General features: G+C 35.5%; 1 protein-coding gene across 2 annotated transcripts; it reads right to left on the bottom strand.

Moving 5' to 3' along the window:
* Positions 1 to 1,454: 1,454 nt before the first annotated feature.
* Positions 1,455 to 18,987, bottom strand: LOC126971933 (tripartite motif-containing protein 2-like). Of its 2 annotated transcripts, XM_050818445.1 has the most exons (9): positions 18,812 to 18,987; positions 14,703 to 14,827; positions 12,619 to 12,890; positions 12,034 to 12,153; positions 9,924 to 10,142; positions 7,879 to 8,093; positions 6,806 to 7,032; positions 3,648 to 3,814; positions 1,455 to 3,205 (listed from the first exon to the last, which is right to left on the bottom strand). In XM_050818445.1, the coding sequence occupies exons 1-9, from the start codon at positions 18,979 to 18,981 to the stop codon at positions 2,729 to 2,731; spliced, it is 1,992 nt and encodes a 663-aa protein (XP_050674402.1). In that variant the 5' UTR covers positions 18,982 to 18,987; the 3' UTR covers positions 1,455 to 2,728. The 2 variants fall into 2 exon arrangements, with proteins under 2 accessions (XP_050674402.1, XP_050674404.1); XM_050818447.1 differs by lacking the exons at positions 12,034 to 12,153; positions 12,619 to 12,890; positions 14,703 to 14,827; positions 18,812 to 18,987 and having other exon boundaries at positions 9,924 to 10,410.
* Between the last annotated feature and the right edge of the window lie 281 nt (positions 18,988 to 19,268).

The raw sequence follows: 19,268 nt of genomic DNA, 5'->3' as shown, positions 1-19,268 counted from the left end.
TTGCTCGTTTTCATATCACAGCTGGATAGCTTACAGTCAACTTGCATATTTTGCGTCTTGCAATGACGTTCTATGCACATATAAGGACATATCATTCGCAGTCTCATAGCAGAACGGCAAAAGTGTGCTCAAACACAATGTAAGCACACTTTTCTCCTTAGTCGTGTGTCACTGTCCGAATCAAACCTGAACATTAACCCCCTTATTCATAATAGTCTGCTAACTTAAAGCATTGCTAATTCTCACTCAGTCTTCTTCTATTGACCTAAGTCAGAATGAGAAAAAACACTTCTAAGCGGCTGTTTAAAGTTAGCGAACCATTATGAATAAGGGGGTATATGTTTTATATTGCTGCTTATTTTAAACAACTGGAGTAAATGCGTCAATGTATATATAGAAGTGAAAGCTTATTATGGTGTAATTTGTGGCAAGTTCCATATTTGTGCTTAGTTTATATACGACGTTAAGTATTAGTCTATATGTATAGAACGTCATTGATGTCTTGTGTAAGTTGGCGCTTGTTGGAGCCGCTTCTGGCCTTGTGACCCGTATTTATTATATTAATAAAATCTTCTATGAACGAAACTTTAAGAATTAAATAACTTTCAAAAGTTACAGGATGCAGCTTAATAATTATGCAAATAAATGCCATGACTGTTTTAATGATAATAAAGCAGTAGTTTTTTTTCATTTTTTTTTTGTTTTTTAATCATTCGTGATACCAGTTTTACTTTATAATAGCAACTTAGACTGATAGAACGCCATATTCTGCCACAAAACGATGTTAAGAATATAGAATTAAAATTGAATGTAAATAGGTATAGACTTTATGATAAAAATATCATGCTTATATTTACTTTATATAATAATAATTCTATTCGCCAGTTAAATTTAATTGGTAATATGTTTTCGATGTATATTTTATATTATTTATAACGTGTATATATCAGTCACTAATTCTGCTACTCAAGGTTTAAAACAATTAAGATGTTATAAGTAGTGCGTATTATATCATAAATATTGTAATTAATAATAATTAACGTCCATTGTTATTAAATCAAGGTGTCGCCGTACTTTAGACAAGGATAGAACATTCGTGTTGTTTTCAACTTATATATAATATAGGAGTAGACAAAAGCGATATTTTAAATTTAAATTAGGTTTATTGTTAAATGCATTATATAATACACATATATATTACATAGATACACATGGGAATCTAAATAAGAAGAACCTACAAGAGATATATATATTATAGTCTCGTTAAATATGTCGCCTGACAGAAAAATGAAACATGATGAAATCTCACGCACTGTCTCTCTTTGGAACCAAAGACTAACTGTTATTAAAACAAGGCTAATAATGCCACAATAAGTCATAAATCAGCTGAAGATATCCGGTCCAATTAAGAGTTTCCTGGCTAAACTTACCCGTTTTATATTAATTTTTTGACATAAGGTTAACAGTTTAATCCGTCATATATTATTTATATTTATATACTTATAACAAGACCATTAAAAGTTTTTTTTGGCGCGGCTTATACTAACATAAATACTTCATTGATGTGCACGCGAAAGAACACGCATATTGCGCCTATGTCGATAAGTGAGTCACGGAGCACTTCTGGCCGTGGCGCACCGCGGATTATATCGCGATTTTTTATTTTACTACATAACATGAAATCGTATTAGTGATCTGTGGAATATTGATATAATGTAATTAAACGAATAGGCATCGAAACGTATCTTGAACGGTGTCTTTAAATACGCAGATATCTAAAACTGGGTCTCATTGGCGCAGGGCTGTGAGGGAGGGGGAGGGGAGGACATTAGCAGGTAGCATCCCGCATACGATCTACAATATAGGCGACTGCACATCTGCGTAAAAGTTTCGCTCACCTCTCAAGATCGTTACCGGTGCCTATTGAGTTTAAGTTAACTCAGTGATTCAATGAATCTTTAACTTGTGATAATATTTGTGTAAGTTTTAGAGTAAAATATCTCATATTTAGACGTATGTTTATTTATTTTAAATCTTAGCAGCTTAGATGACAAATACAATTTTGTTAAAATGAAAGTGTGTTTTATTATTACATTAACCAAAGACCGCACATCTACATCATTTATACGTCTACATAGACTGCGCCAGTTGTGAAAACCTCGAAAAATATGAGATTGACAGTTAACCTCTATTTTGAGCAATGCGAACTCATACAAGCTAACACAAAGTGACATACAAATCGCGAGTGTAAGACGTAGCTTGTCATGCACACTAAAGTAATAAATCTGGCCTGTTTTCATCGGTTGTCTAGCAGCAAGTCTCTATCTAGACGTATAAATTATCTAAGACCGTACACTAAGAACACTTTTTCACAAAGTTTTCCAAAACGCAGTTAGCAAAACAGTACAGTCCTATATCAGGCCAGTGATGTAATTAGGTAATAAGAAGACCTCGTTCAACAAGGGGAGAAATTTAGAGATTCCTAACAAGGGCGTAGTTTAAATGCAGGAAACGAAGTCGAGGGCCTCAACACAAATAACATCGACGATGACTTACTTATTTTTTGAACATCCAACATTTTTAGATTACAGAGTATTTGGAAGAGTTTGCCAAGACCCTAGTAGGAACTTTTTGGTATGTAAAACGATTTAGTTTTCGTCTGTATTAGCTTCAAGTGAGGTAGATACTCCCTTATTGTCAAAAAAATATATTTTTTTATTAAAATACTCTAGAAGAAGTTCACACAATGATTCTTCGTATCGCTAATGATAACATCAAGTTGCTTAGTGACATGTATGCCTGATATCCACCCGAATTTCCCTGGCTCATGGCCAATCCTGCCAAATACGCGAACCAATTGGCCATTCGGCTTAAATATCTGCACTCTGCAGTTTCCCGAATCGCCAACAAATATACAGCCCATAGGATCTACGGCTAGCACTTCTGGCTTATTAAATTGCCCTTTCCTATGTCCAGTTGAACCAAATTCCATAATTTTGCTCCTGTCTTGTTTATTGTATACTTTGACACGTCGGTTTCCGCTATCCAGGATTACTACTCGGTCACTGGTCACTGCCACGCTGGAAGGTGCGTTCAACTCTGTGCAAAGTACTTCTTTCGTTTCCCAAATACTGGATGTGTTGTTTGGCTGATGTTTCGTCGAAACGCCTAGCTGGTCCACAAATTTTCCGTCTGGTTGGATTATCTGTAAGAAATTGGCGTTTGAAATATCAATGTTTTTTAACAAGAACTACTGCAACGACTTCCACCCCGTAGACTCAATACTCATACAATATTAATACCTATTTATTGCATTCTATAAGGTGGTGGTGTATCTAAAAAAAGCAGGATATAAGCGACCAAATTAACAAGTTTCTAAGTAGACACAGAGTAGGGTAAGTATTCTAAGCGGTTTTAAGTGGGGTTTATATTCGATTCTGTTTGTTTTATATTCAGTAAAATTCGAATTATTTTTTACTTCCATAGTTACTACTCTGTACTGTTTCCTCATAAAATAATTCCATAGCTAAACCTCTACATGGCAATCCGACTGGGCTTTTAAAGTGGAATCCTCATCGTTTTCTAGATTCAAAGTGGTCTGTGTACGTGTTGTAGGAGCCTCAACATTGTTATAAATTACTCGTTACCTGTACACGGTCGTTGCCAGTATCCACAACATAGATGTGATGAAGCACGTTGTCCGTGGCGATGCCCTCTGGAGACCTGAACATCCCGACCCGACTGCCCTTTTGTCCTATTGATGTGAGGTACTCGCCCTCCTTCGAGAACACGTGAATGCAGTGCTTCCATTTGTCTACAATAATAAAATAATTTAACGGCCTTACAAATAAACTTGGAATAAAGTTATACCTGAGAACGAACCGAGAATATGCAAAATGTTTAGAATTAGATATTCTGCTTATGATTGGCTTATTCTCTGGTATATCTTGTAACAGGTTTCGTCATGCTCGCTTTAATGTCACTGCTTGTGGCGGTGACATGGGACGGGTCGTCTCCTTCCCTAAAATATGGTTGAGGGAGGCAATAGCTGGCTCATGCGTCATGCTCGTGAACGGGCGCTGCTTGTGGTGGCAGGATGATCCTGTTGCCGGAGACTCGGTTTCAGATTCTTAAAAGTTACTATATATTTTTTTTTTATTTATTTATAATACCTTATAAAATGCTTACAGAATACCTTTATTTATTTATGGTGTGTGGGGATGATGCAGCTACTGTACTCAATAACTTTTGTATTAATTTACATTTACTTTTTTGACTTACTCGTGTAAAGCATTGACTATTTGACGTTTGAGTATGTTTGTTGCATCATTTTACATATTATATTGTAATTGAAATGATTTGTAAATCGATGGAAATGTAAATCTTGATATAAAAGTGTGGCATTGAGTTTCTTGCTTCTTCTTCTTATTAGCTCAACCCTTTACGAAGTAGCGATAGATTCAATAAGAAAAATATTTTTTTTGACATTCATAAGTGTCATTTCCGTGACCTACATGAATAAAATGGTTTTGATTTGATTTGATAACTTTATACCACATTTATTTATAAGGCCATAAGTGTATTTGTGTAAATTTTGTGTGGAAAGGGAAACTATTCTTATTTTCGAATTGATTACTTCTAAATATTTTATTATTTTCAACTCCAATCGAGTCGGCGGGCTATAATTAGCCGGTAGCATAAACTTAATCCTTACTGTTACTATAGAGATAATAACACCATCACGCAGTGAGCACTATAACAATAGATATAGTAACTTAGGTAAATAACTTTTGAATAATTTGCCCGTAAAGTGTAGGTACCTGTCGGCTGTCCGATTACATGGCATCAAGGTCATAATCCAGATGCATTACCGCACTAGTGTGGTAAGTAGTATTTATATCGAACAACATGGTTTTATGAAGGATCGTTCCACCGTGACTAACTTGGCGGTAGTCACCGATTACGTATTAAAGTGCATGGATGAGAGGTATCAGGTAGACGAGGTCTACAAAGACTTTGAAAAAGCATTTAATCGTGTGGATCACATGATATTACTCCAGAAGTTAAATGCACTCGGAATTTGTGGGAATCTGCACAGATGGTTCACCTCATATATCACGAATCGTATGCAGGCTGTTGTGACGGGTAGCGCTAGAAGCAACTTCGTGTCAATACCATCGAGTGTGCCACAAGGCTCTACCCTAGGCCCGCTTTTGTATAATGCCTTTTCATGATATGAAGAAGCTTGTAAGCACTTTGACACTCTAGAGAATCGAAGAAAGCTAAGCGATATGCTGCTATTGCAAGCAATCCTAAATGGTAAAATTGATTGTCCCTTCTTATTAGCGAGTTTATCATTGAACGTCCCATCATTTAGAACTCGTCACACGCACCTTCTGGCTGTACAAATAGCTAACACCAACTACACACAAAACTTTTCATCGACGTCTGGCTCTCACCTACAATAAAACGTATTATAATCTAGATATGTTTTACTTGTCCAAAGTACAGCTAAGAAAAGAAATAAGAAATATACATCTACTGCAATGATTATCCCAAAACACACACACACACACACACATACTGCATACACCCTCAAATACACTAAATAAAACCTTACATACACGCACACACACTCCTGTCACCTTAGATTGTTAAGTTTATTATCTAAGTATCTTATTATAGTAATTGTAAATATTTTGTTACCTTATTCTGGCTTGTTAAATCATAAAATGTTACTTCTTTGTTTAATACCTGTATACTGTAATCAGTTTTGGCCTTATTTTTCTACTTTATATTATAATTATATTGTATATAAATTGTGACGCTGTAGATTATATGATAATAAATAAATAAATATTATGCAGGTTATGCCGCACTGGTACCTGGTACCTACTAAGTTATATGTATATACATGAAACATTATTAATTTCTACAGTTATGTACAGTTCTTTTTTATACATTAAAATACTTTCACGCAGCCAATCAAAATAATTCAAACCACTTATACTTACTCAATTTATTGAAATAATAATAATTGTAAGCAATTTTCCACAAAATTATGCTACCATTTTCGCGGATGGCCCACCAGATATTAGCTGGCAATATCTGTCAACACTGACAATATGATCTGAGTCGAAAGACAGACATAATATATAGGGAAAAGAGAGCCCTCTCTACGCATTAAGAGCTGGCTATTTGAAAGATGGCGCCATCTGCAGATTGGCTCCGAAAATACCTATATATAAGCTCGAAATTATCAAATTCATTTTTAATGTTCTGACGCAATTAAATAACTAACTCTACTTTTTAATGTAGGTATTGCAATTTTTTACCATGTTGAAATTGCGCGTAGAGTTAGTTATCTAATTTTGTCACAACATAGAACATAAAGGATAGATTTAGTAGTCTAAATATGCAAAATGGAACACGAGAGCTACATACATGTGCAAACGCTAGGCGTAGCCGCCATTTTATGACCAGTGGGCAGTAACACAAATGAAGGAAAGTTGGAAGGTTTCAAAGCGAGTGACAGCTGCCAAAACTTTCATTTTCGGGCCAACTTACAGATGGCACTACAGTCTTCTGAAAACGTCACTTTAAGGCGTCTGTCCCACCCCTGAGATACATTATTGTGCACCATGAGAGTTAAAGATGGGATTTTCGCTTTTACCCATGATTCATGGTTCCTGTAACCACACTACGACCTGTAATCACACGTCGGTACCATGAAGTGAAACATACCAGTATAATTCGACAGCTGCGGAGAAAATGCGAATTCCATAAAATATAATTACTTACGTACCAGTAATATATATTTCGCCCAAGCTCTTCATAAATGCAATTTGAACAGGACACAACATCTCTTGACACGACAATCTCTTGACGATCTTTGCTTGGGTTCGTTCCACCACGATCACACTGTGACTGTCCGTGTCACAGATATACAAATGGTTGTTCCACGGACCAATACCAACACCGCAAGGCCTGGATGTCTTCCGCCACATATAGTGCGGAACGAAGTTTCGGGATCTGAAAATGAAAACAGAGCATTGCTTAATGTTTTATGATTCTCCCATGGCAATTGGATCAAATCATGAATCATTTATTCAATTAGGTACTTTATTATTTTACTTATAATTATTTACCATTTTTCACAGCTTCGGAGAAGTTAAGTTTTAATCAGAAGAAGTCGCAAGAAAATCGTAGCCATTCATTGAAATCAATATTTGCAGCTTTCCAATTTTACAATTCATTTGTACAGTAGTAGCTGACCCGACAGACTTGTTTATCAAATATTTTTGTCGAGGTCCCTCAGCTGGTGCTCTGTATTATTTATGATATAATTATAATAATTATAGTCCAATTAAATCTAAGAAGACAAAAGTTTATGCGTGCACCGAGATCACTCCTCTAACTGCCACAGCCTGTATCAGGATACTCGGCATCGATATACCGAGCGCCGTTCAGTTCCCACTTCGAAGAGTTGAAAATGATTTGTTGTGGCCAAACTGGCCTCTAAAAAGCATGGTGTACTCAGTAAGGTGAGACAGTACGTCACTGCAAGACACCGCCTGCAACTATATAAGGCGCAAATTCGGCCTCACATGGAGTACTGTTTTCACCTCTGGGCCGTTTCTCCCCAGTACCAGCTTCTTCCACTTGACCGCATACAACGGCGGCTCGAATCATCGACGATCGAGTCGTCCGGGTTGATACCTACTACCAACCTATGACGTTGACGTCTGCCATTCTGCAACCGCAAGTTTTGCGAGAAATTTCTTGCCTCGCACAGCCACTTCGTGCAATCAATTACCAGCCGCAGTTGTCCCAAACCGATACTACTTAGGGGACCTTCAAGATTAGAACATCACTAACCTATAATGTTGTATGAGACTGTTTTCACTCTCCAAGGGGTCGTGTTGCCTCGTCGCTTCCGGCACTGGGTCGTCGGACTCGGCGTCACAGGCCGTCGTCATGTCGGTGTCTATCCGGAAGTTCTCTTTGTCGAACACGAAACTGTCTGCGTCCCATTTTGAAATGTCCGTCAGAAGTTGTAACGTGTTTTGGTGTAAGTTTATAAATACTGATACCTAGGTTAAAAAAATAGTTTTCAATAAATCCGTAAATATTGATAGCGGTTGAATAAACAGAGTATATATATGTCACTACATATTATAAAAGAATGTCCTCTGCCGCGTCTGTCTGTCTGTTCGCGATAAACTCAAAAACTACTGCAATGATTTTCATGTTGTTTTTACCAATGGACAGCGTGGTTGTTGAGGAAGGTTTAGTACATAATTTGGTAAGTTTTTGTCTACATTACATTAGTGTATACGTAAAAACGTATACGTGGGATGTCGAAAAAAAAAATAAGCCGCTTGGAAGCTTTCGATGAAAACGCTGTCTAAGCCCTTTGAGATATAAAAAATTAATGTATGGTGGAATAATTGTGTATCTTATATAACAGGTCTACAGAAAAGTCAGCATATTATGTCTAGCCCATAAGGATAACATACTATATCAATTTTAATACGTTAAAAAGAAGGCAAATATAACGCGGCAATGTATAAGCTGCTTACACAAAATATACGATATTAATCCTTATAATTTTATTACTAAATATTATAAAATCATTCAGAAATAAGTTTTTGTTTAAATTTTATCTCATTAACTTTGAATATATCCGATGCCTTTAGACTACATCATTCCAAAATACTAACATCATATTTTTTTTCTATTGACAGAACAGCGTCTGCTAGTAATAATAATAATATATGTCGCAGGGAAATGATAATAACAGATATTTGGTCAATTCCCTAAGTGATTAGATCATATCACGAAGTATGTTTAAAGAACAACACGATTTTATAATTTCTCTAAACAAATCTAGTGATTTGATCAAATGCCAGAGTTGGGTCCGTGAAATGACCATGAGTGACGCGACTAGAAGAACTTAGGATGTAAAAGCGAGCGAAGCGAGCATCAGACTTGAGTCATGACGGACGAATGGGTTGGCGGACCACGCCCGCTAATCCATTCGTGGTTTTTTTATTAATAATATGGGCTAAGCAGGGCTTCTACTTGGCCTTTTGAGAAACTTTTATCTGTTTTTGAGGTTAGGTTACATTAATTTGATTTTCAAGAGACTGGTACGTTATCTTTTCATGAGAGTGGGGGAGTGAGTCAGGGGACGGAGGACATCTCCCTCCCTCCCCTTCCCCTCTCACTTCCCTCCACCTGCGACACGATACTAACCTTATAAATAATAAAAAAAATACTTTTTGTCATCTCACGGAACCAACTCTAGCATTTGGTCAAATCACTAGATTTGTTTAGAGAAATGATAAAACCGTGTTGTTCCTCCGAGATTTGAACAAATCACTGTTTTTATCATATCCCTGCGATATATATACGAAGTGGAGGTGGTATGTGATGAGAGCGCCGCCGCGGCGTGTATAGACCACACCATGGACTTACCAAATACTAGCGGCGACAAACAAAGCGCACGAGAGTCATGTACACCTCTAACGGAGATACAGTAAGAGAGAAAAGAAAAGCGAATCTATTGTAGTGATCGATTTTGATTGACAAATCGTAAATAATCAGCCACTTGACATTAGCACCTCAGTATTTTGAATAATAAACCACTATCTAAAACACACTGACAAGTCAAAATTGGTCACGTTATTAACGGGCTGTCAGGTCATCTATATTCTGAGCTAATTCTAGTATAGAGTTTTGTTCGTTACAAACGTTAATTGTATACGAGGGTTTTAATAAATAAAATGGTGGAAAATTCGTTACTTATAAAATACATATTGTATTAGATACACACTTTATGAATGTAAGTTATGTATAGCGTCGTACAGCTCAAGTAGAGTAACCACAACACAAAAGTCGTATTAATATAAATAACTAACCTTTTCAGAATCGTGTTTAAAGTTATGTTCATCTTTCAAAGCTACATTAGCGACCTCCCTCGCTTCGTTCAACGTCGACTGTAGCGCTAGAGCCGTCATGTCTTCACATTTCTGCAGTTCAGATATTTCTTTCAAAAGTGTGGCCTTCCCTTCTAGTATTGTATTGATTTTTTCATCGGCAGCTAAACTTATTTGTTCGACGATACGCTCGCATCGGTCCTGTTAAAGTTGAGTTTAAGTCAAGACACGGCGCTAGCATTTATTAATTAAACATTCTACTACACCCGCGTGATCGTGAGAAACTTCTTGTTTCGCATAGCTACTGTGTGAAATAATAAACTAGCTGCAGTAGACCTGAACCAATAGGACATAGGGAGCTTCAATAGCTTATGCTGAACATTCACCAAAGGCCTCACAAAGATCTCCACGACGTGGACGATCGCTCCTGCGCTGTCCTCATCCCATCTATTCCGGCGACTTCGAGCAGATCAACGGGTCATCTTATCGGAGGGCTCCACTTTACCAGTGGGAGGCTCCTTTGCACAGGATGCCGGCTAGATTATGGGTACTACAACGGTGCCCATTTCTGCCGTGAAGCAATAACGTGTAAGCATTATAGAGTTTCGGTCTGAAGGGCGCCGTAGCTAGTGAAATTACTGGGCAAATGAGACTTAACATCTTATAGCTTATATCTATCTCACTATAGGTACTAGAGGAGTGTTTATTGACATCAGAATTCTCATGGTGTTGAAAAATCTAGACTTTGTGATCGAACATCGTAAAAAATCACTCCATCATCACTACAGTCTTCTTGGGTATCACGTTTGATAAAAAGCTTCAGTGGGGACATTGCCCAACTAGCAGATAGACTCAGCTCTGCAGCATATGCCGTTAGAAAGATTAGAGAGTACACGAATGTTGCTACAGTACACTAATCAGTGTACTTCAGTTATTTTCACAGCATTATGACCTACGGTATTTTACTGTGGCCTGTGGGTTCATGCTGCTAACATTGATGTAGTGGTAATAGGCCGTCTCTCAAAGAAAAATTTATGACTGTTCATAGTCAGTACATTTATGAAATTTTAATATGCGTTCACAAATATCGTCACCTTTTTGCTCTTAATAGTGATTTTCATAAAGGATTGCTTGTAACTAATTCTATTAGGCTTCATAAGATACATAATAACTTTAGGGGTAAATGTATACACTTTTAAAATAAAGTGCTAGCGACTGTTATAGACATTATCTATAAATAAATTTAAATGTTTTATTAAAAATGGCTATGTCGTAAATCGTATTACTCCATAGCTGAATATCTAAGTGATCGGACAGCCTGGGACTAGATTATGATTATTTTATAGCGATAGAAATGACTGTATATTTTTATTGAAAAGAGCGCAAATAAAAGAATGCTGGGAGAGTTTCTTGCGCCGCTTTTTCTCTTTCAGAGCGCCATTTGTTTCCGAAGCGGTAGTAGTATCTAGTATATTAGAATTGACATCAAAAAGAATTCTTAAGGAATCAATTTTGAGAAAATAAATGCCTTTTTATGCCATCATTTTCTCCCAAACACATATTAGTACACAAAGTATAACTTGAAAAACTTTTAAAATGTTCTCACAACACGAGAGATATCTCAAGACCAATGCCTTCAAGCTGACTGTAACTATGTACTTATTGAAAGACCAAAAATTATTTTCATTTATTTACATGAAGAAACTTAGCTTAGTTCCTAACGATGTTTATTACATAGTGAAGTCTTAAGACAAGATTATTAAAAAATAATTAATAATAATAATGTAATTATTTTGGTATTTCAAAAGATTGTTTTAACAGTTACCTATTTATTGCAATCTTTTTACATAAATAAAAAAGAAGCCCGTTGAGTTTCTTACGCCCGTTCTTTTCAGGTCTGCGGCATTCATTTCTGAATGGGTAATTTTGACTTTCAATAAGTTTAAATAAGAATATATGAATTTGAATTAATAGGCTGGCTATTATACCATATAAATTGATTATATTTAAACTTGCACTGTGGCAATTCAATGTGAATCTAACTTTAATAATTTATTTTGATAACTGTATCAAAAGATCGATTCAAATAAACCTTATAATGTTCTATTTTATGATCCAATCGACTCGCCGCGACGTCAAGTTGCTTCAATATAGATCCCACTTGGATTCGTAGATCTTCTATATGCTGTGACCAGCATACGCGACAGAAATTCTGTAATTATCAAGAATATATCAGATTTCCTTCTGATGTACTGCCCTTCCTTACAATATGGTCGAGAGAGCCGGGAGGCGATGGTTAGTCCATGCGGGATGTTATCGGAAACTGCTTCTTGTATTTAAAATTAAAATTATTTAATATATTTATAGTTTAATTATAATATATTTTTAAAATCGTTAAAGAAATGCCTTAACACATTATTTACTTGTCCATCGCATAACACAATCTTTTTTTTTAGTTAAAATACGATGTATAATAAGTACTTAATACTATTTTATTAAATTATGTCAGATTTTTTCTTTATTAACTTTTTTTAAATATACAATAATTTTATTACGGTCTAAATAAACAGTTTGCAATAAAAAAAACTTATACTTAAATAAATTAAACTATTATCTAACTATACAATAAAAATGAAACTGCGAAATTATAATTAAATAATAATTTAAAGGAACATACCAGTTTACAATGCTCGCAGTAAGACACGTCAGAACTGTCGCACATAGATTTACACTGCATGCATCTTACACCAGCTGCAAACAGATCTACACTCTGAAGACCTGGTGTTGCAGGAGTCGAGGGCGGAGTGGTAGATGTCTGCTTATCAGGCTTGATGCCCACCATGCTCAGCAATGTGTCGATATACAGGTTCGATGGTAGGTTATCGACAAAGCTGGAGTTGTGAGTCGGTATTCTGGTGTTGCATATCGCGCAGTTGATTATTGGAAGATCTGGAATTAAAAATTGAGTAGTTTAAACGCAAATGAAATTAAAAATAAAACTTTTTTTATGAGAAATCGTTTTCAAGCTTTTTAAATAAGTTTTCACACCAGTATCTTCTAAAGACTGGTGCACCGACGATATTAGTAATTAAACATGTGACGTAGGAAGATATATTGTAGGCGCTAGAGGAAAGCACAAAAAAATAAGTAGTTCTATTGATTATACCGATATAAATCATGAAGCTTGTAAAAAAAATGTAAACCGTTACCATTTTTATTTCAAGCAAAGCGAAGATGTAGGGAGTTTTACGTAACCGATAAAATTTCATCTTCACAGAATATCTCGGCTTCAGTGGAGACTACCGAGCGAAATCTATCATATTTCAATGGCGTAATCAAACCGCAGATGTGAGTTTTGCCACAGCTTTGCCTCGTTGAGATAGGGCTAAACGGTGGTCCAAACTGGAACTGTAAACTGTGCTTAACACAGTAAATATATTCTCTGAAACTGTGCCTGGCAAGTTATCACCGAAACGTAGAGTAATAAAATTATTCTCGTACCAGACCCGCCAACTCGTCCGCGTCCCTCGCTTGTCTCCATTTGAATTCCACTCTAACCAATGTGAATCTCCGCACAGCTTCAGTAGAAAAACATCTCTTCTCGCGTTCGCTTTGGTGGAGTCCGGGCCTTAATCACTTTTAGTGATAATACAAATGCTTACAAGATTGCTCTATTTATAACCTAACATAAAAACACTAATTACTCATTTGTCTAACAAGGAGATTTTGAGAACACCGATAGTACAATCATACTTAATATCTGATTGTCTTTGTGTCGATATCTAGATAAGAAATAAGCTCACCCTACATTTTCTGAGTTTTCGTGAGTACTTGCACTATTCAATTAGGCACAAATTGACCACAATTTCATTGTATATGTATAGACAATGTCACGTTTATTCACAGAATAACTCTCAAGTATCTTTCTTCCACATACAAGCAACCCGTAGACTGAATATAAGTAATGTTTTTTGCAATACGTAAGGGGCACCAAAATGCCATATACAAAAAGGATTTCGAGCGAAACATCTAATTTCTTCGACGTCGAGTTGTCCCGAATGGAAAAAAAAACAATATATAATAAATATCAGGAAACAAAATGACAGGGACATGGCACCAGCGCTTTTAATTTGCAACGCAATCTATGTATAGGGTTAAAGCGACGACTCAAAAAAAAGCGCCGCACGAAATCTCGTTTTACCTTCTTTGAGAACAACACTATTTGGCCTGCAGCTTCTTCTGGTGTCGCAAGAGAATATGGCGGCGATGTCGATGGCTATGGTTGCTGTTCTTTTGTTCCGTCCTAGCTGATACTCAAGTGCACCAGATAAATATTTAGCATTGATAGGGTATATGCATAATTTTAAAAATACTTAAATCTGATTTTTTACATCCTAAAAGTAATGGAACACAACCAATTATCGATAAAAACAACGTTTGCCGGGTCAACACTTGTATAAACAAATTTGTATTAATTCTGGTGATATTTATTAAATGTAATTACATTTTGTGATTTATAAAATAATTGACTAATAACAATGCATATTGCTAACCGGTTTGTTTCTTGCTGGTAGATGGTTTAAGCAGGTATTTCACAGTCTATTCTCTATATTATTGGTTATAATCTCGCATGTTGATGTAGAGACAGGTGGCAGTATTAGTGGCGTCATAGTTATGTCAGCTCCAGACAAACTTCACCCATAAAAAGGTTCTCTGCTTCAACGTGCGGGGTTATCACCACAATATTATACAGATACTAACCTGCCACATATACTTTTAGACATGACTGACAGAAGGTGTGCTGACACGGCAACATCTTCGGGTTGTTCAATATTTCCATACACAGAGCGCATTGTATTAAATCATTTAGACCAGCGGCGGAAAGTCTGTAATAAAATGAAATATTATTGTCAAAATTGACGCAACAAAATTACTCTAACGTTAAATAATAATTAATGCCTTACACAAACGAGTAAGTCAATAAAAGTAGATGAATCAATCCACACACACCGTAAATAAAGAATGGTATTGTGTGAACATTTTATTAGGGATTTAATAAAAAAAAAGTACCAAAGAACAACCGACTTCAGAAACACTATTCCAAAACAATAGATATAATATGCATTAAAAAGTATAAAAATAATTGCGTATTTTATACAATCTAATTAGTTTAATTAATCTATCTAATTCTAGTTACGATTTTATAATTTTTGGAATCGGTGTCCTCCTGTCGCGGCCCCGCTCTCGCCTCCTCACGTCGCGCGTGCGACTCAAGCCCATCTCTCCTATGTACGTAATTACAAATCTACCTTGGCTGACACCGACACCAAAAATAACAATAATCATAATAAATGTAACAATGTGGAGACAATATATTTATATAGAAAAAATATCTAGATTGGAGTCGCTTATTCTCACTTTTACCCTCTTTCAATCTATAACAACACGCAAAAAAACTGGAGATCAATCGATGAGCGGATTTAAGCAGGAACTGTTAAGTATTCTAGTATCTACTTATCAAACAAAAAAAAGTAGCACTTGAGGTGTCATTTCATTTTTTAAATGGTCATTTAGCCATTGAGGCTAAAGAAGAAAGAAAGAGGTGATGAAATTGCACGCAACTATTTTTAGAACTTGTAGTAACTTTCCAACTTCCCATCCTCTAAAATATAAGCGAATTATATTACAAGGTGGAAAAAATAATAATGTTCCCATCGGGCTTATTCCGGAGCCAAATTCTCGATGACAGTCGTTTATAGTTCAACCAATAATTTTATACTGTTGTATTTTGCTTTACGTTTTTTCATATTTCTGCCCTCGAGCAGTGTATCCCTATTACACGCCTCGCCATAGCGTTGAGGTAGTGCTGTACCCTCGACATGTCAAAAAGAGCAGTTTTCACGAAATAAAAATTGTTTTTCTTTTATTTAGGTATATCGTCAGGTTAATATGAGTGCACTTATATCAAGTCAAATAATCTGTGAGGTAAATAAAATATATTTCAATAACAATCATTCTGTTTAACATTAAAAATAATCTTTCCTGGACGACCTTGCATATTCTGTGTTTATGGATCGATGCATGTGGCATGGAAATTGATCGAAAAAACTATAGTAACTGAATAAATATTTTATTATCTAAACTTCTAAAGCTACTGCTACTTTCTCAATTGATACATGGGGCACACTAAAACTTTTGCACTTCTAGCTAATCGAAACTATTTGAATTTCGAATGTTATATTTTATGAAACGTTGCAACTACTACTACTACTACTACTAAGAAGTAGTAATAAAAAAACATTTGTCAATTGTTTTTAATCACACATCAAAGTTCTACGTACGCAACGAAAGTGGAATTAAGTCGAAAAGATTTTAGAGCGATGATTTTGTATGATTTTGAAAGTTCTCTCTCTCCGCAAGACTGTGCCGCTCGTCTTCAAAATGCTTTTAGGAGAGAAGCACCTTGCTTGAGCACCGTAAGACGATGGTTTGCTGAATTTGAGAGAAGTCGGGTTTCTTTACATGACCAATTTCGTGAAGGGCGGCCTTCAACTGCCGTCAACGAAAATAATGTGGCTACTGTTAAGTGGCTTATTGAAGAAAACCCGCGGATTTCCTATGAGACATATCGAGGACTATTGGGGATTGGTATGGGCCAAATTCAGAAAATTTTAAACAAAGAATTGTAAGTTTGGAAACTTTGCTGTCGTTGGACTCATCGTTGGTTCATGAACTGACAGCGGAGCAGAAGCGGGCTCGCGTGGATTGGTGCTCACAGATGGTAATGAAGTATCACCACGTACATTCTAATGCTGTTTATGAAATCGTAACAGGGGACGAAACGTGGATTTATTGTTTTGAACCCGAAATAAAACAGAAATCTTGTGAATGGGTGTTTGAAAATGAGAACAGGCCAACAAAAGTGAGGCAGGCGAGAAACGTTGGTAAAAAAATGATTGCATTTTTTTTGTCAGCTACGGGTCCCATCTGCAGTGGTATTCATTTGTTTACCCAGGGTGTACCCAAAAAAGTTCGCGAAAGACGACAAAAAAGCCGCGTTCTCCTACATCATGAGAACGCCTGAAGACACACGGCCAATAAAACTAAGTAATTTTTAGCTTCCGAAAAAGTACAAATCGGCACCCATCCTGCATATAGCCCCGACCTAGCACCCTGTGATTTCTGTATTTTCCCCAAAATCAAAGATCTGATGAGAGGTTTCACTTTTACCAATTCCGAACAGAGAACATCTAGCACGTAGAAAACATGCCTCTGTGGTCCTCCTGTTTTAAAAAATGGTTCGATCGCATGAAAAAAATGTTTTAAATGTAAAGGAGAGTATTTGGAAAAGTAATAAACATAATATTTTGGTTATAACATGTTGTTTTTTTAAGTTACGCAAAACTTTTAGTGTGACCTACGTATGCGCGTTCAATTCACTGTCGTTTAATTATTATTTATAAAAAAAAATTAAGATACGGCTGTGTGTTTTATTTTGTTTATCTATACATTTTATTTTTCCATTTTTTTCTCACTTAATATTGTGGAAAATCTGATGATTTTTAAACTTTTTGTGATTTCTGCGCATATGTAATGCTCAAGACCACTCTATCAGAGCCAAAAATCAGCTGACATAGATTTATATATTTTATTTAATAAAAGTAACGCGTCTACTAAGCTTCATTCCAGTTTCAGCATTGCAATGGAATATTTTTTTATCATAATAATAATAATAATAATAAATTGTTTATTTCTTTAACAAAAAGTACTTAAAAACTAGGGGCAGGTGTCTCTCGTTAAGCTTATCGCATGTGTTGGGAGAAATATAAATCATATTATACTTATGTAGTAATATTTATGTCGAACTCTTTCTGGAATGATCATTAGTTTATTTATACTTAGGTACTTCATATCCATACTACAACAAATTTTAAGTAGCATTATTTATTTATATTATATTATAGTATAGAATGAAATTCGTTTTCGATGAACAATTATTGATTTATTTATTTGGTGTTAGAGGAATGCATAATATATAGCTATATTAGGTTTATTATATTAAAAAAATAAACACATTATGATGCTTTTTATATGCAATGATCGACGATATAGAAAATCGGGAGAAATCTCAAAGGTTCACACAAATACAATAATAAACAATGACTCCCATAGTTCACTTTTGTTTATTGTTTAATAATACATAACAAGTTATCTAATGTTACGAAAGAACTGTAACTAGATATTGTGATGTAAAAGAGAAAGATTATCATTATCGTATTTCTTATAAAAAGTCCAGATATATAATCAATGAAGCTAAAAAAATATCACTGTATTGATATCCAGATAATAGTGGTATGAGTAGTCATTACAAGAAGATGTACCTAATTCTCACTAAGCCTGTTATTATAATTTTTTTAAGGAAAAAAAGAGCAAAGGTAAGTAAGATGTAATGTGGTACACCAACTTTTAGCGGCATCGGCAGTGCACCCATAGAGTTATGACCGTGTGGGGTCCTATTTTCGGCGTTGAATTAAAATTATAAATATTACAGATTCAGTTCCGGAACGGAAATTTCCTCCTCGTTAAGGATCTTTAATAGTTTTTAAGTTATTAATGAATCTATTTTTCATCTTGATTTGTTAATAACAATTGCATTTTTTATGTGCTCCGAAACATTGTTCTTTAGAACCGAATGATGAGCCATCATTCATATTTTGAAGAGCTTTATAAAGAATTAACACGTTTTTGAACTTTATTGACTAGACTTTAAATGCTATTTTTGTAACTTATGACAGGAAAAATTAATAATTTAAAGAGATTTTAATTAGCATAATGAATGTTTGTATACTCGGACCGTTATATTAACTTACTTTGCTGTTTTATTATCAATTGAGTTGCTCCGCATTGGGCTGGCTTGGCCCTTGTAGACCTGGTTGCTTGACGCTGAAGATGTCACCGACAAGCTCTCGTCCACAGACTTCTGACTGTTCCACCGCTTTAAAGTGAAAAACGAACTTTTCTTCTTCACCTTTTCCGCCATTTTGCATTTGAAGAATGAACACAGAATGTGGCTGTTTACCGACAATATCATTAATCGGCCCATTATCAGTTCGCAGCGATTTTTCGTTGATTATTACGATTAGATAATTGAATGATAACATAAATTAATGATTACATATCAATGAATAATAACAAACTGTTTAACAATATCAGCCCACTTAGAAAGTTTTACCGTCCTCGTCAGTTACCTTTAGTTTCGCGCCGCATGCTAAAAATATTTTATTAATTTAGTTCAGAAGCAGAACTTACACTTGTAAAGTGTCATTG

The sequence above is a fragment of the Leptidea sinapis genome, chromosome 25 (assembly GCF_905404315.1).
Source record: "Leptidea sinapis chromosome 25, ilLepSina1.1, whole genome shotgun sequence".
Taxonomy (NCBI): Eukaryota; Metazoa; Arthropoda; class Insecta; order Lepidoptera; family Pieridae; genus Leptidea; species Leptidea sinapis.
Note: the sequence above shows the minus strand (reverse complement) of the source record. Positions and strands in the feature narration are given on the sequence as shown.